General features: G+C 49.0%; 8 protein-coding genes across 8 annotated transcripts; 4 read left to right on the top strand and 4 right to left on the bottom strand.

The window, feature by feature from the left end:
• Positions 1-368: 368 nt before the first annotated feature.
• On the bottom strand, positions 369-3,029 carry A1O9_11990 (uncharacterized protein; the record flags this gene model as incomplete). The annotated part of the gene is made up of 3 exons (XM_013399136.1): positions 369-2,654; positions 2,707-2,809; positions 2,860-3,029. 3 exons carry the CDS (start codon positions 3,027-3,029, stop codon positions 369-371), a joined length of 2,559 nt encoding a protein of 852 aa, XP_013254590.1.
• Positions 3,030-3,539: 510 nt separating this feature from the next.
• Positions 3,540-4,939, top strand: A1O9_11991 (uncharacterized protein; the record flags this gene model as incomplete). Its single annotated transcript, XM_013399137.1, has 3 exons — positions 3,540-4,278; positions 4,335-4,477; positions 4,532-4,939. The coding sequence occupies 3 exons, from the start codon at positions 3,540-3,542 to the stop codon at positions 4,937-4,939; spliced, it is 1,290 nt and encodes a 429-aa protein (XP_013254591.1).
• Positions 4,940-8,625: 3,686 nt separating this feature from the next.
• Positions 8,626-9,177, top strand: A1O9_11992 (uncharacterized protein; the record flags this gene model as incomplete). Its single annotated transcript, XM_013399138.1, has 2 exons — positions 8,626-9,075; positions 9,127-9,177. The coding sequence occupies 2 exons, from the start codon at positions 8,626-8,628 to the stop codon at positions 9,175-9,177; spliced, it is 501 nt and encodes a 166-aa protein (XP_013254592.1).
• Positions 9,178-9,683: 506 nt separating this feature from the next.
• Positions 9,684-11,044, top strand: A1O9_11993 (uncharacterized protein; the record flags this gene model as incomplete). Its single annotated transcript, XM_013399139.1, has 4 exons — positions 9,684-9,731; positions 9,833-9,913; positions 9,993-10,299; positions 10,380-11,044. The coding sequence occupies 4 exons, from the start codon at positions 9,684-9,686 to the stop codon at positions 11,042-11,044; spliced, it is 1,101 nt and encodes a 366-aa protein (XP_013254593.1).
• Positions 11,045-11,291: 247 nt separating this feature from the next.
• Positions 11,292-13,067, bottom strand: A1O9_11994 (uncharacterized protein; the record flags this gene model as incomplete). Its single annotated transcript, XM_013399140.1, has 2 exons — positions 11,292-12,735; positions 12,784-13,067. 2 exons carry the CDS (start codon positions 13,065-13,067, stop codon positions 11,292-11,294), a joined length of 1,728 nt encoding a protein of 575 aa, XP_013254594.1.
• A 1,207-nt stretch (positions 13,068-14,274) lies between these two features.
• Positions 14,275-15,276, bottom strand: A1O9_11995 (uncharacterized protein; the record flags this gene model as incomplete). Its single annotated transcript, XM_013399141.1, has 2 exons — positions 14,275-14,448; positions 14,527-15,276. The coding sequence occupies 2 exons, from the start codon at positions 15,274-15,276 to the stop codon at positions 14,275-14,277; spliced, it is 924 nt and encodes a 307-aa protein (XP_013254595.1).
• A 924-nt stretch (positions 15,277-16,200) lies between these two features.
• A1O9_11996 (uncharacterized protein) lies at positions 16,201-17,072 on the top strand (the record flags this gene model as incomplete). The annotated part of the gene is made up of 3 exons (XM_013399142.1): positions 16,201-16,605; positions 16,661-16,870; positions 16,932-17,072. The coding sequence occupies 3 exons, from the start codon at positions 16,201-16,203 to the stop codon at positions 17,070-17,072; spliced, it is 756 nt and encodes a 251-aa protein (XP_013254596.1).
• A 278-nt stretch (positions 17,073-17,350) lies between these two features.
• On the bottom strand, positions 17,351-19,346 carry A1O9_11997 (uncharacterized protein; the record flags this gene model as incomplete). The annotated part of the gene is made up of 6 exons (XM_013399143.1): positions 17,351-17,614; positions 17,673-18,111; positions 18,171-18,373; positions 18,427-18,524; positions 18,583-18,690; positions 18,755-19,346. The coding sequence occupies 6 exons, from the start codon at positions 19,344-19,346 to the stop codon at positions 17,351-17,353; spliced, it is 1,704 nt and encodes a 567-aa protein (XP_013254597.1).
• Between the last annotated feature and the right edge of the window lie 440 nt (positions 19,347-19,786).

Genomic DNA, 19,786 nt, shown 5'->3' on the forward strand with positions numbered 1-19,786 from the left:
TCCTAGAGATCCATGCCCTAGTGGTGAAGAGTGAAGTACTGAAGCTAGAATGTCTGTAGTTGTGACTCCCTGGGCACTAGGAGTTTCAATGGCAAATTGTCTGACTTGACCGGGAGTATTATTGCAGTTGTGGAGGTCGGCGATGTATGATTCCTACTGGCACCCAAATGCTGATCCCTAGGTAAACATACCAGTCTGCATCGATGTTCAATGAATCCAACCAGCATGCATTTTCTGTTAATCGAAATTTGTAGCCAGCTGACAACGACTCGGCCAGTTTATTATCTTGGCACAGTGAGCACGGTGCCATAGGTGAATGCGCTCTACACGATGTCACCCAGCTAAACGCTCATACCAACCCTCTCATCTCACTCCTCGGCATCCAGAGCCATCAGAATCATCCGACCCAGCTTCTCCACGCCCTCTTGCGTTGTCGTCAGGCTAGTCATGAAATAGATGATGTCACCGAGCACACGAGAATGGATCGCAGAGCTAGTGCCATGCTCCGAGTCAAGCGACGTCAACAGTCGTGCCTGCAGCGCCGTTGTCGCCGTCGACGTGTACCCGCCCGCTGAGCCCGATGGCGCCGCCATCTTCAGCACGAGCACAGTGCCAAGTGCAAAGCACCCGGCGAGTCGCGGATGGTGTGAGAGGCGGTGCAACAAGGGTGGTGGGAAGAAGGAATATAAATTTGCAGAGGGAGAGGGCTCCGTATCTGCGATTCGTGCTGTTGCACCGTCAGGGCCGACATCGACAAGGTCGATTTTCCAAGCTTGTTTGAAGCACTCCCAAGCTCCGTCGGTGCGATCGAGCTTGCGGAACTCCTCGAGCGCTGTGTTCGCCACACTGCATCCCACGGCATGCGCTGTGTAGCTGTGGCCGTGCAGCAGAGCGTCAGTCTTGGAGGAGGACAGGAAAGTTTGGAAAATTGCCTCGCTCGCTGTCGTGATTGCGAGCGGGAGGAGGCCTGCCGTTAGTAGCTTAGCGTGCACGGCGATGTCTGGTGCGATGGCAGTTGGTACCTGGGGCTGCTGACTCTGAGTTTGAAATTTCGACTGAGGTTGGGGGCCCGAAGTTGTTTTGGGATCGGACGTTGATGCCAGGAATGACGATGAGCTTGCCCGTCCGAGTCGGTAGAGGCCTGTGAAGACTTCGTCGGCAATTATGGGAATGCCGGACCAGCAAGACCCTGGATCGCTGGTATCACTTTCAGAGACTCCTATCAGTTCAGGATTCGTCCTGATTGTAGTGATCAAGGTGCGTTGGAAGAGTGGGTCCACGAATATCATGCCTCCCGCGCCCATGAGCAGCGGCTCTAGAATCAAAGCTCCAAACCGGCGGCCTTCCTCTTTGACCAGACGTGTCAATGTTTTCTTGATGTACGTTTGATAGCGTTCCGCATCCTCATGTCGCGATTCGAAATCAAACACCGAGTCTATGGAAGTGAAGATCTGAGGATTAGCACACATATCGGCCGATGCAACGTCGGTTGGGACTGAGAGCTCCCAGATCCCATCCTTCATCAATAGCGAAGGAGGCTCGAACCAGTGGCCCCACGGGTTGTACCAATCGACCTTCTCATTGAAGACACTCGGTTCTGAGCAGTTCATCACGCCGATCGTGTCACCGTGGTAGCTGCCTTGCAGGCCGAGAATTCCAACTCCGTCTTGCTTGGCCCAGCCGTACCGTTGGCATGATGCGCGTAGTGCCATTTTCACGGCGACTTCCATTCCAGTACTACCGTTGTCGGTGAAGAAGACTCGGCTGAGGCGTGGGTTCTGGAGGGTGCGAAGGAGGTTGTAAGAGATGTCTAGTGCAGGCTCGTGGATCGCGTTCGCGAACATGACATGGCCGTAGCGGCCGGCAGCGTGAGCTGCTGTAAGTGCTAGCTCGGGGTTGCCGTGTCCGAGACCTTGTGTCCACCAGGAGGCTGAAGCGTCGAAAAGGGGTGTTAGGAGAGGTTGGGCTGTTGGTATGGCTGCTAGTGGTGTCAGGCCAGTCGTGGTTTGCTGGGCTGGCGGTGCAGTCAATGCCGGGTCGGTCTCCGCGTTGTATGCTTGGAAATGGTCGCCGTATGCTGAATCGATGGCGATGATGTTCTGTGGGATACCGTGTTGTCGGAAGGGATGCCATACCACGGCCTCTGCTTGGGAGGGTAACGAGATAAGCTTTGAGACCCGTGAAAAGTGCTTCTGCTGTAGGAGATCCACGATATTGGTGATTGCTGGCGAGGTCGAGCATGTCTCGTAGTATTCTGAGAGCGCTAGTTCATCATCTCTGGAGTTATCCTGCCTTGAAGGGGGCGGCGGAATTGCATGTGTCGAGATGCCGTGGTTTGAGAAGTGTTCCTGGAGATATCCGTGGTTCCCCCATTTCGGGTCATCGAAGACAATCACCGAATCAACGTCATAACCTCTAACGTGCAGTGATTCAAATGCAGATATAGTAGTCCCAATTCCTCCGAGCTTGCTGTCTCCGACTAAAAGGGCTGGAAGGCGCAATGGTCTGTACACATCTGCTTGAACAGCGCCAGATGGCCCGGGAGAAAGCACTCCGCCAGCAGTCTCTAAGATTGCATATCTTCCACCAGATTGGCTGTGCTGGCTCAGGAGCTTGTTGATCTGTGCAAGAATTGTGTTGTTGGACCTCGGTATCTGCAAAGGGTGAGTACAGCCAATTGGAGAATTCTGGAATCACGGCTCGTACCGTGTTGTTTCCGTCCAGCTCGGCAGCAAGATGTGGACTCAACGGCTGTGAAAATTGAGATATGCATTTGGAAACAATACCTGGGACGAAACGGCGAAGATGTCTATAGGTTTTTCAGCTTAAAGTGGTGGTAGACGATCAAGAGAAGTTTACCCATCATCGGCATCAGTTTGCGGGCCGGTCGAAACTGGCTTCAGATATAAAAGTGCATTTTGTTGTGCTCGCCGCCGCAGAGCCTGACACAGCAGGGTCGAGATGATTGTCTTACCGACATCTGTATTGGCGCCATAGATCTGCCATACCTTGAGGTCTTTCCAAAGCATCACGAAGATGATCGATGATGACTCGAGAAAGCGAGGTTCTGGGAAGAGAAACGGAGAACAGGCGTTAGAGATGGCTCGGGATTATTGCTCGTACTCGTCAAAGTTGTCGTTGAGTATTGGGTCTCCACACGTGACATAGTCGTTGCCGGTGGCCCACTTAGAGCTTTCCTGTGCCTGCCAAGGCTGTCGGCCCCGGAAAATCCCGACTTTCCGATTGGCAGGTCAGCCACGGCCATCCATCAACCGAATTTCATCGTATCAACCTCCCATCAGCAATTTTCCTGCGCCGACTCAATCTTCTGGCTTTGCCTCGGTCTTCTTGTGATTGAACGACAGCTTCCGTTAAACTTAGCTGACCTAGTGGAGTTTGCCGTCTTACTTCAAAATTTATATAATCCCCTGTTCTTGCCCTTCGATTCATCCTAGAGCCTGCTCATTATTGTTTTGTTGAGCTACCCGACTTTTATCCGAGGCAGCTCACAAATTAACATCTCTTCAATCCGCCAAGGCATGGCACCCTCCCATCTTGAACAGCGTCTATCAAGACTGCTGGAGAAGCGTAAGGGTCAGTCACGACTACGAACTCTCAAGTCGACCCCGGCTGGCTCAGTCGACTTTTCATCAAATGATTTCCTCTCATTATCGACCAATAATGAGTACAAAACCGACTACCTAGCGCTTCTGAATGATCAGGTCGGGCCTTTGGGTTCAACTGGCTCGAGGCTCCTCGATGGCAACTCGGTCTTTGCAGAAGCTCTCGAAAAGGAGATCGCAGTCTTCCATGGTGCAGAAAACGGGCTGCTAACCAATTCGGGATTTGACGCCAATGTCAGCATCTTTGGCTTCCTCCCGAGTGCGGAAGACGTAATTCTCTACGACGAACTCATACACGCCAGTGTCCATGATGGTATGAGGCAAAGTAAATGCAAGATTCAAGTATCGTTCCGACACAATGACGTCTCACACATGGCCGAAATTCTGGGACAGTTCTCGAACGGGCCCCAGGCAGCTGTCTTCCTTGCCGTTGAATCAGTCTATAGCATGGATGGAGATGTGGCACCACTCGCAGAGATTGTCAATGTCATAGACGAGATATGCCCACAAAGGAATGTCTATCTCATTGTCGATGAGGCACACGCAACCGGGTGCTATGGTCCCAATGGCTCAGGTCGAGTCTGTGAGCTTGGCCTTGAAAATCGGGTTCCCATTCGACTCCATACTTTTGGCAAGGCCCTGGGCGCCAGTGGTGGTAAGTGATATGCAATTCGCGGACGCAATGAGCCCTTTTAACTAAAGCATGATCAGCTATCATCCTTTGCTCCGATGTGATTCGTTCATATCTCATCAATTATGCTCGTCCCTTGATCTACACAACGTTCATGTCCTATCCCAGTCTTGTCGGGATCAAAAATGCTTATGTTTGGCTTCAGACTGGCAAGACAAATATCGTGAGCATTTTGGTCCTCCTTTGTTCCATTTGGCGTTCACTAAGATGGCAGTAGCTTGCGGCAAACCTCTACCTTCTGATTGACCACCTCTTCACCCGGCTCCAATCTTTATCGGAGCTGCTAAAGACTGTACGGATTTCTCCAACTGTTCCACTCATGACGCTTCCAGAAACATGCCCGTCTTCACCTATCTTTGCCATACTTACTCGGAAACCCCGTACATTAGCCGCCCACTGTCAGTCTGCCGGATTTATCGCCCGACCTGTTGTAGCTCCAACTGTGCCAAAAGGTACAGAGCGTGTAAGAGTATGCTTACACGCTGGGAATACTATCCATCAGATCGATAGATTTGTTGAATGCGTCAAAACGTGGATTGTGAGTGAGGGAGCAGCTCAGCGCCAGCAAGCTATCACAGGACAAGGACAACTCCAAATAAACAAACGGCTCATCCCTAAGATTTGAGCCAACAGCCATTGATGTTGAGCATTCACTGTGAAGGCCTCCGAGATTGAGAGAGCGACTATTGTAAAGAGGCAGCCAGATGGCTTCGATGGATGGACTTGGATTTGGATCGCTTTGCGAATCCTGCTTTGATAAGAATCTTCTATGAAGATCGGGGCGCCGGCGTCCCAAACAGTACGCGCTCAGGCGAGGAGACGCAGACGGTGGAACAGGACTCGAATGGCCTCGTGGCTCTTTCAACACGAACCATCATACTATTAGCGTGAGAGTGGTACGAGGAATTGCGAGTGAACACCCTGTAAGAGATTGTTGATAGCCAAGCACAGAAGTAGTAATCTGCTATGATGAATACTGTCGTATCATATCACGTGGTTCTCTTAATCCATTCTGCTCAACGGTCACGGACTTTGACCCACACATAGTGAAATGCCCTCAAACCAGAAGTGATCGTTCCTCTCAGGCTTTCGGAACGTCGACATCTTGAACAAGCGAGTCTTTGATTCAAAATACTCTCAACTGGAAGAAACTTGCTCTACCCAACTTCTCTGCTCAGGTCCTTCCGCTTTATAACCCTGAATCAATTTAGAAGAACCTGGAACTGTCGACAGCTATCGCGAATGTATCGCAGATATTGCCGTCATTGATAGAAAGCGGAGGTCAATCTCTTGGCGTGAACTTTTTGCAGAATGCGAATTGGATCAATGATCGAATTGGTCGTGGTAGCCGAAGAAACTGTCAGGAGGCTCATGTCTATCCAGTAGCCACAGCCATCGAAAGCGGACAATCCACAAAAGCTAGTATTGGTCGAACCGACGGTTTGACTCGGAATTGAGTGTCCGCCTCATCCCCTGGACCCCCAGCGACAATAAATTGCGATTCATCTGTGGAATCTACTGATACCAGGCTTGGAACTCCACTTGGAGACTAGCACCCAATGAATTTGCGTCTACATTGATTGGGTGGGTGTCTCAGATCTCCAATACGATGAATGGTCTCGTTTTCTGCAGATTGACCGGGCTGGCGTCGTTTGCTCCCGCGTCTTCTAGAAACGCTGATGTCAGCGTTGAATCAAACCACGTAATATGAGATCTTCTATATCGAGAGCCCATGATTTGAACTCACCTGTGTTGGGGCAAACATCAAAAACAATATCTTGGTCGTTGACCAGCTTCGTTAGAAATGCGTCATCGACAATACCATGCAAGCCGGTGTGCGGATCGTGCCAGATGGATACTGGATCAATCGAATCAGGATCTATCGCATAGCTTCTGCAAACAGAAGAGATGAGTTCAGCCGGGTCAAGAGACAGTAAAGATATGGGTGTGTAAGTAATTCCTGCAAATGATTCGGAGGAAAGCGACTTGCGATGCACGAATATGGTCTTCCTAATATTTGACTGGGGTCCTTCCTGGGCCCGAACATGTTGGTTAGGGTGAGGAGCCCCTTTGGATGGCTCTTTCGGCAGCGGCTTGCCCGCAGAGCCTTTACGGATTTTCGATGACCCACCTACTAACGATCCACCGGGTTCGATCGTGTTAAAAGAAGGATTCGTCTTGCCTTGGGTATTGATTTTTGAGTGCGCCTTTGATCGAACCTTTCGAAATTCCAAGGCATCCGGATCAGGCGATGCAAACTGTTCAGATCCCGAGGAGGAAGGCAATGACAACGGTGGAGGACTGATCTGGTCCTCAAGTAGGGGATGGGATGGGTCTTCGTCTTGTTTCTGGAAGACAGGCTCAGGGCCTGCAAACATCGGCAAGTTTCCTCCAGAGCAGCCGATTTTGGAGGGTGATAGCTCGAGGTTCGTCTCGAATAAAGTCTTGCCTTGGTGGTCTGCAAGGGACTCGATTGTTTTTGAGTCTATTGCTTCGGACTTTTTATGGTCAGAACTCTCATGTCCCCGTCTCTTCGCTGGCGTTCTTACACTGGGGCTAGCCGTTTCAGTGTCGGGCAACACAAAAATACTATCATATTGTGATGCGCGCCTTGGAAAGAATTAGTCGGCAGGACAACACTTAGGACGCAACAACCCATACTGATCTAGCACACCATAATATAGGGCTTGGAAATAGGCGCGTTGGTCATCGCCAAAGTCCCTGTTGCTGCCTCTGTAGGATCGTGACTCAGCTAGACACTCAGCTTTTAAGAGATGGATCTAACCTGCGTGAATGCATGCTCGTCAGACGAGGCCAACCTCGAGCTATGTTATCCTCAATCTCCGTCTTATCGGTCGTGTCGAATCTAAAATAACGCCGTGACAGCTATCACAAGAGCCATGCTAAGGACGAAGAAAAAGTCTGGCAGCGATTATGTGGGCGACACCGCATGGATTCACCCCATCTCACTTTATGTTACGCATTGGCACAACAGAAGCAAAAGAGAGTACGAGATAGAGTTGCAACCGTTCACGTGGAGGGGAGCGAGAATCGGCAGATCTCAACCGGTCTAGCCTGAACCCTACTGGCGATTAGGTTGGACACCACAGTTCTCTGGCCTATAGACGACCCTTGCGATGGACATTGGAGGGGGGGCGGGGGGGTTCACATTTCGTGCATTGCCAGATAACCTGTTTTCTGGGAAATTCCATCCCTGTGCCGAACTGACATTTTCTAAATCGCCTGACTCCCCCGAAGCCGATCTAAGGCCGTCAGCTGTTCGTGTTTCCCACTGCACGTCATGTTGTTAATCTGTTCTTGGGACTCGGTAATTCGAAGACTTCCCCGTGTCATTCAAGGAAATAAGAATTTGAGGGTCTCATTCTGGAAAATTCAAGTCCCGCAATCCCTGATCCTCAACACGAGCGCAAGGTGCCGGAGATCAGATCTATCCGATTAGTCTGGATGTCAGATGTCCCAGTTTTAGGGGTCCACGAGGTCCACGCCAATTCTATTTCTCAGGGGAATTATTAATGATGCCTTTTATCCATGAGATAGAGTTCAAGATGACTTCAGCACGTGGATAGAATTTTCAGTCCCTCCGGTGCTGATCCCGTTGGCTGGATATTTGGTGCACAGGGAGATTGGCAGGAATGGTGAGCTCTCAGATGACAGGCGATCGCATAATGGTCAATCCAAATTCATGAAAGTTTGGAACGTTGTGGATACTGAATCTTTTATTTTTAAGGAAGGCAGAGGGGATATGAGTGGTTCCCTGTCCGCAATAACGCGTTGAAACATGCGACGACATGTTCCAGCGCTTGGTGCTAAGCACCATACCCATAGTTGGACGGACAACTGGCCCACACTATCCCTTATCACTGAAGAGCTATGCGCCAATACTGTACTAAATAGTTATAACAGATAATAAATAGCAACATCCCAGATGTCGCAACTGACACTGTATGACACATACACATGAAAATCTTGGCTTTCTATTCGGCTTACTCTAGGTAGACGTGTTGTTGTATAGTTGTTGGAGACGGAGACTTAGGTGCCAATCTCCGCTTATGCCTCGGCAGTTTCCCCACGGGGTTGCCCACGAGTGATGAACTTACTGACATGGTTGATCATCCGGTTGAGAAATCGAAGTGTACGTCGGCTGTGGACAATATGATGATCATCCTCTTTTCTTTTCTGCCAGCATCCGATCTTCTTTCTTGGCACTCGCAAGCTTTGAACGAGGCGAACTCTAAGTTTGCATCGGCCTTTTCGCGATCAATGAAGTGAATTTTGCTAATCTTGATCACCATGATTGAGGTTCCTTTTGAAAAGCATGGCAAGCTACTATCAGGCACCTGGGCGTTGATTTCCTGGGAAATGTTTGATTCTGAAGAGGACGACAAGACCCTCTTGTCAAAGCCTCACGGGGACTCGCCTTTGGGTCGAGTCGTTATTTCTCAATCTGGTTACCTTTCGGCGATACTGGTTCCTCCCATGGTCATGTCGCAATTGGCATCTGACGACTGGCAGCTCGCATCTGATGATGATGTTCTACGTATCGGACGAAGCTTCACCTCCTATTGTGGACCCATTACACTGTTCGAGAGGGATGATGGGGGCTTTCTTTGGCATACAACCGTCGAGATTGCACATAACCCCAACTGGATCGGGAAGCCACAGACAAGGAGAGTTGATCATAGTGTGGAAGGAGGGGCTGACTATATGACTCTCAGACCAAACAAAGAGTACACTCTAAAGGTTTGTTTTTTTCAGCCTCCCCTGCAGAATTCTTACTAAATATGGCATTAGGATGGAAGAAAGGCACGCGGAATTCTGAAATGGCAGAAGATTGCTCCTTAGAGAATCTGCGCGTGGGATCCCTGACTGACAAAATTGTTGTCATTTGCTCTTGAATTGCTACCCACCATGTTTTCGATTCACTGTGTAGACATTGCATTAGGCAGCAAGCCCGGTTTGGTGTCTCCCTTGGCCTGGCGCAAGGCTGATCATGACTCAGCCATAACTCCCTCATCCCCAGCCTTGTCCCCCGCATCCCAAACTACCGCGGAAGTTCAAAGGCGGGGAATGTACCATTCTCCTCACTCGAGATAGAAGTATGCCACTCCCGTTTGCCCGTCCTGGGTGAATTGGCTAGAGAAGAGTTAAATTCTGGCACTCTCGATGTCAACGACAGGATAAACTTCTGCATAAGCCTAGGTAGAAGAACACCATATCACTCCCAGCTCTGCATCACTCTCTATCATTCCCCTGGGCCATTCAAGCATTAGAAGCCTACTACTATCAACGGTTATCTTAGATATTTTCCCAACCCACCGAACTCGGATATTGTTTCCGCCGAACTCAACATGCCTCCTTCAACCATGCGAGCTGTAGTGCTGAAAGGGAATTTTGAAGTAAATAGGCTCTCTCTCCGCTTATGTTCATCTGTCTCCATCTACGCGAAATATGGTTCAAGCCGGGCACGGATTGCTGACCGCAGAAACAAACGCTCTAGGTTGCTGTCGAAAATCGCCCGTATCCAAAGCTACAAAAACAAACCGACGCTGTGCTTAAAGTCACATCTACCGCCCTTTGCGTGAGCCCCCCAAGCTTCGCTGCCAATTGCTACTGACCCCTTCCTGCTTCGTCTCCTATTAATCTTGTGTGGGCTATAGGGCTCGGACTTGCACTTCTACCGAGGTCATCTTAAATGCCCTCCAGACTTCATCTGTGGGCATGAGTTTGTCGGCACTATCGTCGAGAAAGGAGACCAAGTTAGTAACTTTGCCATTGGCGACAAAGTAGTCGTTCCATTCTACACGGCTTGCCAAGAATGCTATTACTGCGTTCGTGGTCAGGCAAGTAGATGCTCGAAAGGAGAATTGTTCGGAAACTCTGTGCCTGCGAATACCGTGGATGGGGGACAAGCGGAGTATGTGCGAGTGCCTCTAGCAAACACTACCCTAGCCAAGGCGCCAGAAGGTGAGTCGATGCCAACCACAACCTTACTACTTTCAAGTGTACCTTGTACTCTGATCACTAACTTAGCTTGAACCTTGTAGGTATCCCGGAAGAGATGCTAGTACTGATGGCGGATATCTTTCCTACTGGTTACTTTGCAGCCTCGCGATTCCTCAAGAACCTCCCACAGCGGGACCGTGACGAGTTCACAACAGTGGTTATTGGTTGCGGACCAGTTGGAATCTGTGCGATCACGTGCGCCTTGACCATGGTGAAAACTGTTTACGCCATTGACTCTGTCCCTGAACGGCTGGCTGAAGCCGCGAAAATCGGTGCTATACCTATCAACCTGAACGACAATCCGATCGAGAAGATTAAAGCAGCCAGCGGTGGCCGCGGCGCCGACGTCGTTCTCGAAGTCGTCGGCCATGCCGATGCGTTCATGCTGGCGTTTGACATGATTCGTCCGTGGGGTCAGATCAGCTCTATCGGAGTGCACACTGAAATGCTAAATCTGAACGGCTTATTGTGCTACGGCAAGAACGTCACCATGGCATTTGGACGCTGTCCAGTTCGTAGTATCTTCGATGATGCTTTGAAAATACTGGTCCAGGAGCAGAAGAAGGTGTCCTTCTTGTGCGGCAAGACCATGAGCCTCGAAGAGGCGCCGCAAGCTTACAAGGACTTTGAAGCTAGGAAGGTCCTTAAAATTGTCTTTAAAATGCCAGGCGAGAAGACTGGAGAAGCTGTGGCAGACAAAGTGTAGGATCAACAGAGAACCGGACAGTTATTGTAACCAGAGTATGAGCTAAGTATGGAAAGTCTGTGCTGGGGGTACTATTCTCAGCACAGAGTCATCATGGCGATCGAACTGAATCAGGTGAACGTTAATTGGATATGATGATTCTCTTCTCTTTAGCTAAAGTGACCAGCTGCTGCAAAGACCTGCACGAGCGCAACGATCAGAATCCCCAATACAATAAGCAAGGACTCTCACGTCAAGCAACCTCTTCTCAACGGCTAATCACAGGGAGCAACAGATAAGACGACGTATCAGCACCCGTGTAGATTGTCGTTTCACCCCCATAAATGTCAGCTGGGCGATCTTCTTGCGAGGTGTGGAGGAAAGGGCCCGACCCCAGGGTAACGTAGCCCTCATACTTTTGATCCGGAGGCAGTGGTCGTTCAAAGTCCTTGCCGCTGATCTGGAGTGCAAGCATATAGCCGGCCGGTAAGAGAATGTTTGTGGGCCATATTTCAACGTCGAGCTCATAAACTTTACCTGGTTCGAGAGGCTGAGCTTCGTCATGGCTGTGAAACGGTCGATACGGAAGTGATTTTGCCTTGTCAAGCTTTCTGTGGGAAGCTCTCAGCCAGCCTTGGGCAAGTGGAGTATGTGGATCAACAGTTCCCTGAAACTCGACTTCGCGGCCGCCGTCAGAGAAAGCTTGGAATGTAACGAAAAGATCAATATCCGTAGTCGATGAAGAAGCAAAGATCTTGGCAGCAAGGGGGCCGGTGATCTCCGTGGCTTCCTGCAATGGACTGGACATGAACGTGATAGGTTCGCCTAGTGCCTTGAATTTTGTCTGGGAGGGCTTCTTTGAGGGTTCCCATGACATTGCTTGCTTCGTAGAATCCTGCGCGTCCAGATATATTGGAGACCACTTAGTCCCTGTTAGTGGCCATTCCGTCTCGTGCCTCACTTCGAAGTTGTTGCTAAATGGTCGACGTAAGTTTAGAAGAACAGGAGGTTGCTTGTCCCAACCGCTGTCGATCCCTTTCAAAAAATGGTCAAAAAATCTCTTCTGAAGATCGATGCCCTTGTCAATATAGAACCATTCTTCATGTCTCCCTGGATGACATTCAAGCCATTTATGTTTTGAAGCTGCTTGCGTAAATGCCTCGAAATTTCCACGCGGGTGTAAACCGAAACCCGCCCAGCTTGCGGGAGATAGGAACGGAACGGTGACTTTGCTCCAGTCCGCTGACCGTTCTCGGTACCATGGCCCGTCTAGCGGACGTTCCAATGTCTCCCGAACCGGATCCGTGCGATTTTGCTCTAGTTGCTCTTTTGAGAGAGTTTCCGGTCCAGTTGAGCGTTCGTTCAGCCACGGGTCATGAGCGCTGTCCGGGTTACCATGTTGAACCGCTAGTACTTGTTTCGGTAACCAGGCTTCGAAAAATCCATTCGATTGAATGCCCCCATGTCGCCAGCTGTCTCTGTAAAAATCGGCAGCGCCCTCCCAAGGGATCATTGCTGCTAGATGCGGTGGCTGCAGTGATGCTACCAGCCACTGTGTAACGGCATAGTAGGAGATTCCATTCAGCCCAACCTTTCCATTGCTCCATGTCTGTGTACCGGCCCATTCAATTGCAAGATAGTAGTCCCGAATTTCACGAGGGCTGAGGATGTCTATCTTTCCGGGACTGCGTCCAGCACCCCTTGAATCAACTCTATCTTCGTGTTAGATGGGTATAACCGTCAACTAGATTAAAACAAACCTTATGACTACATATCCAAAGGGTACCCAGACCTCAGGATCAACAGTCTCCCATGTTGTGTACTCTCTCGACGAGCCAGGAAGGATATTGGGATGTGTCGAAATGAGCCATTCCCAAGCTTGCTTGTAGCCCACCCTGTAGGGCACTCCTTTCCCATATGGTCCAAGTGTCATCACTACAGGGTGTGGCCCTTGCTCCTTAGGTCGAAATATATCTGCTCGAAGTATCAATCCATCATCCATGGGGATGGCAATATCCCTCTCGAATATTATGCTCTCCGCCATGGTAGCTAGATACCAATATTGAATTGTTGAAGGATATAAAACTCGGTGTAAATGGATGTTTGGAGGTGAATTCTGCCACAGCTGAAGTCAGTTGAGCTAAATAAATATTGAAGCCGATTGCTGCCTTTCATAGGAATTTGTACGAAAGCGAGCATCTTCCATCAGGGGTTTATGGCCACAAGCAATAATCAACGGAAGGTTGTACGATGCTTGAATCTCGCTCATGGTAGGCATCTGATGAGATGGCAACGACGATTTTCCTCTTGCAAATGAAAAATGGCCAGACCTTCGATCAATACATAAACTCATCCTTAGGAAGTTCTGATAGGTACGCCTAGAGCACAGTTCGATGCCCCACTTGTTCGGAGTGGAAGATCCTGGAGAAAAGACAAGGGTTTTGTCTCGAGAAAGATCTTTTGGACGGATTATGTCCGCATTCCGTCCGAATAATGCTAATTTCGATCCCTCACAGATTCTCGCACAATGAGCTTAGGGTTGAGAGCGTTGTACGACGGGTGACCATCGTACAGTCCAGCAGACCTCAAACTCGTGATCGGGTACAAAGTCTGGAGTCGGGCCGAATCGATCGGCATATCAATGTTCGGCCTTACTCATCATTAACCGCCGGGTCATATTTAAATGAGAAACTCAGGATCCTTTTACCATAGTCTACCTTTTCCCAATCACTATCACTACCCGGGCGAGAAGTGTTTGGTGTCTATTGGGAGTTCAGAGGGGTTGTTGGCAAGAGTAAGCTGCTGCTGAACTTGCTCAGAGGTCAAAAAATTTGAATATGTCGCTTGCTGTATGTCGTTCTTTGCCGCAAGTGTCCCAGGTAGTTATAATGCCTGGTATGCTGATTTGATACCACGCAATCACAGTATGCGTGGCTTTGTGCTTATAGCCTCCAGCAAGTTCAGGGCAAGATAGACTGGCGTCACCCTCTTCCGCGAGGGTCAGTCGAGCGTCCATTTACCTCGTTTCAAAGTGGTACAAGTAACAAAAAGACTCATTTTAACTTAGCCACAGAGTGCGCTAGCAACCTAATGCAACGACGAGGACCATAAGTTCTGGTAGAGATTTTCGGTCTTGTCCCCTCTACTATGAGAAGTATTAAATCTCTAGGCTAGAAGTGTAGCCCAGAAGCCAATTCTAAGCCATGATTTTAGAACATTTCTACCCAACACGCCGCTAACCCTATGTCCCGTCACCCGTTTATTAAGTCATTCACCGCGCAAGCGACTTCGAAAGTTGATGCAATAGTTTCTCCTACCGCGGGAATTGCTCCCACCAACGTTTTCAGAATATCGATAAAAGGCTGGTCACAGTTGAAGGCATCAGGTTCGATCTCCGTACATTGCACCTCGATGGACATCGACATCTATCAATGTTAGATTGTTTCGAATTCAAATCTCATTGAGCTGTAAACACAGGCGTTGGGTCTGTATCGACAACTTACCGAAGCTAAATCCGCGCCCTTTGCATCATTTATAACCACACTTGCAAAACTCAATTGATCGTTGGGGGACGTGTCTCTGCTGTCGGCTTGCACGAAACCTCCGATACCTTGTTTCATCGTTGCTTTCAGCAGCCCCTTCATATAGTCTCTTTGTTGCGTATTGTCAAACTGGCCATTGACGGTGATGGTCTGCGTACATTGATCTCTATTGTCGCAGACAGTCAGGAACGGATTGCCATTTACGTCAGCAAGACCGCCTTCGCAGTTACGGCCATGTATGAAGTTGAGAACGTCCCGTGAAGTTGGGTCGCATATCGCATCGCCACATGCATTGCTGATAGCTCTCTCGAAGGTTTCATCTCCGGTGCTAGCAATGATCTTGTTCTTGCCTATTCCGATGTTTCCTGTACTACCAGCTAAGGGATTGTCGAATGATGCTTGACTGAAACAGGTTAAGCCTTGACCAATCACTGGTACACATCCAACTGTGTTCGTGCTGGTGATGAAATTCTGACAAGCAGTGTCGGAATAGATATTGCACTGAAATCCAGCGTCGACACTGATTGTGCTGATTGATTCGAAGGTGTCAGAGGCGATACAGTTGCTGGATTCGTGTAGATTTCCGGCATTTGAATGCACGTTAGTGCCAATCCTGTTTCCGGCACATTGGGTGTCATCGAAGCCTTGGACCGAGATGTCACAGGCGACCAGGTGAAGTAAAGAGACCACGGAAGCTACCAAGAATATCATGATAGATGAAGAGTAGAAATATGATATAGACACAATCGCTGACTATGAGCACAGGCTGACCGTGCACTTCGTGGGATATATGTGTCTTTCTCATATGGTCCACAGTGGCTCTTGCTTAATCAGTAGCGCCGATTCATCTTGGACAATATCTATTACTCCTGCACTGCTGATGCGACATGCACAACGCCTTCCAGTAAGACCTTGCATGCTTACTGAGAATTTTAGCCCCAGTGATATCTGCACAGCAGGAGTTCGAAAGAGGATCTTAAGGCTAGAATTACGCGCATGGCTCTTCGAGCTGTTCCCTGTTGGGTCTTTGCTCCGAGCATACAAATCACAGTTCATTTGTGCCAAGTCATACGCCCCAGCAGAGCCGATTTGCGTGTATGTGCGGCTTATCGAGTGTAATCGACAATGCTGCATGAACAAGGTGGCGGGCTCCGCTTTGTGGCGGGAATTCCCAATCCACAATAAGCCCTCAAGAACTGCCCAGCTTATGTATGGTAGGCACAGTTGCCACTCCGCAGTACGAGTAATCCAAGATGCAAGAATAAGTATATTCGCCAGAAGTTTTATCCGAGTGCTCCTAAACTAGACAAGCTTTATTGGTTGGCGGTTCCAAACGCTCCCAAATACTCCTGAATAGTATCCACGAGCGTCCAAGTGCTGAGTGGCGTTCAGGGCTACAGCTTAGTCAACGAGCTCAGCATAATTCGTGGTGTGTGGTCTACCAAGCTCCACCTGCCATTCTAACAGTCATATGGTCATATTGCAATAGCAAATATATGCTAGGCATGGTACGTCTTCTCGACCAGTCTTCTCTCAAGAGATAACTCATTTCAGAGCTCCTTTGAGTCCTGTAGCACATTATTTGCTATTCTGTCAATTTTCAGCCGATTGTAGCAGTCTTGTGCCATAATAAATATGTCATCATCTTACGAGCCCTTCCGCAGTCATCCTCAGCGTGATGGCGATGTGGACGAAGCTTCTGAGAAGTTGATCGCACCTGATGCTCACGAAAGGAACGCCAACAATATTCGGCTTCAACGGGACAAGCCCGCCCATGGTAAAGCTACCCGAGGTAAACACGCACGTGTTGGACTTCGCGTCATTGCTCTCATCATCGCAATCACCATCCTCGGCGTTCAAGTTCATTCCGCTTCCGTTTGGTTGTCTACACGAAATCAATACTTCTTCAATAACACGACCAAGTTAAATACTCGTTCCTGGGCTATTATCGATGGATGGCCAACGTGGGTCATGATAGCCGCTGCGGTTGTTGCCACAGTAATACAGCTTAGTGCTCTGACTAGTCACTTGTGTGTTTGTGTGAGTTTAATTCTCCGCCGATGTGATTTTTAAGAGCTAAAACTACTACCTATAGCTTGTCGATAGACATGGCTCTCGTTTGCACGCCGTGAGCGTTTACATTACATCCGCTATTCTTATCGCCTTTTGGATCCCAGCGATGGTATATTTCAAATTGGCCAACTCCCAAGGCAAGCAAAAGTCTATGTGGGATATTTGGACTTGGAGTTGTCATGAACAGAATGTCAAGGGAACGATCCCGTGGAAAGCTTTGTGCGTGGAACAGGTGAGCACAACGTTGAACTCACGCATGGACATGGAATCGATCGCTAATTATTTTTGCGCAGAAGTACACCTGGTCTGCGTCCATCGTTGTGGTTGTAATTGAGATCTTGGTCCTCATCCTCTTCATTTACAATCGTCGAGGCCTGAAGAGCGTTCAGGCTGGGAAAGGTAGATTTAGCTTGATCCCGAGCTGGGGAAGATAAACAGCAGTTCAAGGATGGATGAGCCAACTAGAGTCCAACGATGCAGCAAGAGCGGGTGCTCCCTGCAGAAGTACGGCGATCCCAAATTGCATCATTTGAGTGTGAGATGGAAATGAAGTTCATAGTCTACATAAGCCTGCGTTCTATATAACAGCTTAGTGTCACGACCTAATAAGTATTCCGAGTTCCCATGTGCTTCTTCTTGTGGATTTGATATTAAATTCCCTGACTATCTCAAAACTATTTGGATGTCCACTTCTTTATATCAAAGAATTACCTCAGACCTTCTGTTCGACAGATAAGGCTACTTCAGAAAAGTCGCTCTGTGCTTCAACGGCTTGAGCTTCCAGGAGAACCTCACTGCCAGCTAGGTGCTCAAACGACATAGCCTTCTCCTCCTTGGCAAAGTCGCCCACAAATGACAATGCGAAATACACCACGCTGCTAACGGTGCAGGTGTAGAACCAACTGAAGGCATAAAGATGACTCCAACCATCCCCATTCGCAATCTCAGCGCCAAAGGTTCGCGCAAAGCCTGGAAGCTGTTCGAATTTATAATTAGCCAATGCAACTCTTGTGGCTCTATGATATTAGACATACCATGAAGCTGACTGAGATGATCCAGGTCACAACCGCCCTCCAAGATACACCGTGGAAGTACCAGTACCTCCCACCGGCTTGGTATAGGTCTTTTACGAAGACATTGCCCTTGCGAACCACGATGTAGTCTGTCAACGCCATTCCGAGAAACGATCCCAGGAAGATGCTGTACCCATTTAGGAACTTAAGGAAGCCGGTGGCGGTGGCAAGGATCTGCCAGGGGCAGATACAAACTCCGAGGATATAGCACATCCACATGCCGCGTCTGATATTGAGCCATCGTGGGAACAGTGCCATAAAATCAGCTCCGAATGGAATTACGTTGGCCCCTAGCTCAATCAACGTATTGCCATAGATAAACACGAGATTGATGATAGCGATTCCAGCTCTACGGCCATGGCTGAAATTGTGATCAAGCATATCGTGATTCAAATCCCATCTGCGATACGTCGTTTGTCAGCGTTGCGAAAGTAGGGCAAAATACTCGTGGGCCCTTACGGATTCCAATCAATGTTTCCCCATGCATTGAAGATAGCCTGCGTGGCGTAAATGCCCAAGGCAGCGCAGGCAGTACTAGCAGCTGGAAACATGATGAGCTGAGACCAGATAGGAGCCACCTTGTTACGGGCATAGCGTGCAATATCAGGCTGGTTGACCATGAGAGTGGTTGTCTTGGCCAGGCCTGAATTGACTGCAGTTAACTGTTCCGGTGAGCTTTAAAATCTTTACTGTAAGAACACGGAGTTGTTCTTACCAATGCCCATGAAAGTGCTGCACCATGTTTAGGTTCGACCTCGTATAATGCTTTGTGTGCATGTCCTCGCCCGGTCACCACACAAAAGATAAATAGCCCTAAAGTCCGACAGATCAGCAAAGTATTTCATCATGCACACACCGTGGGAGAACCTACCAATAATTGTGGGTGGTGTGAGGAGCATCTGGATCTCATAAGCTCGACGGAGTTTCGGAATCGGTATAGAAAGTGTCCAGCAGGTCATAAACCAGTACACAATGATTCCTAAAACAGGAAGCTCATGTTTAGCCTTAAAGATCTATCACACAACAGCCATTCGACGACTCACCTATGAGTTGTTGCACTGTAATGTGCGAGCTTTGGGGAATATGGTTCGGCAAGTTCCAATATGAGTCACCGAAAATGCATCGGAGCAGAACAGATGTAAAATATCCACCTGTTGCAATGGTAACACCTCCCCAGATCAACGCACAAAGTGCTCGAATAATGATGGGAAAATATGACCCCCAGAGTCCCCAAACAAGTCTACTCTCGACAGGGAAGCCGAAATGATAAACCGCAGCGGCGCGAGAGTGCATGACGATACCAACTGCTCCGAAGAAGAAGCCAAGAAAGAGGCATCCAAGTGCTTGAGCTGGAGTCAATCCATTGGCAAGCAGTGCCGCTCCAAGGTACCACAGACCGGGAGAGAACCCGTAGGAGAACCAAAACGCCGCGTAGTCGTACCATCCCCATGTATGATGATTTGTAGGGCTGATGTCGAGGTCTTCATTCGTCCATTGATTTCGGATCGCCTCTGTGTTGTTGCCAGCAGTTGGCTTTGTCTCGATGAACTTGACAAACGCTTTTCTGCTCGTGAACGCATGCTTGAAGCTCTGGAAATCGCGTTGGGCACGCTCGTGGAAGCCAGAAAGACCCATTCTCAGTTTTATGGTACTCACTCGTCAGACGATGGTCCGCGGTCTTCATTGTGGCACAACTTTGTTATATACGTGCTTGAAGGAGAGCTGGTTACCATGATGTGCCCTTATCGCATTAGCCGGACCTGGTTGATGCCCATACTGGCCAATCAGAGTAGCACTAGAAAGCTATTAGTGAGAACGGCATCTTATCATGCTGGCGTATTAAAATACAGGCATTGAAAATAGTTTAGTTCACCAACATGGCCGCAATATGTCTCAATGCCTGCGATTGGGAACGTGTCATGATAACCTTCGGCCGAGGTAGTCCTTATCTTTGGAGGCTCAGCCTTGCCGACTCGGAGCTTGGTAACAATTGGTGTGGAGTTGCCCACCGTTGCCCTATCTCCCCACCAAATTGCCCCCTGCAACGATTCCCCAGAGAATGCTAAGTTTAACCA

The sequence above is a fragment of the Exophiala aquamarina genome, assembly GCF_000709125.1.
Source record: "Exophiala aquamarina CBS 119918 chromosome Unknown aczIA-supercont1.20, whole genome shotgun sequence".
In the NCBI taxonomy this organism is placed as follows: Eukaryota; Fungi; Ascomycota; class Eurotiomycetes; order Chaetothyriales; family Herpotrichiellaceae; genus Exophiala; species Exophiala aquamarina.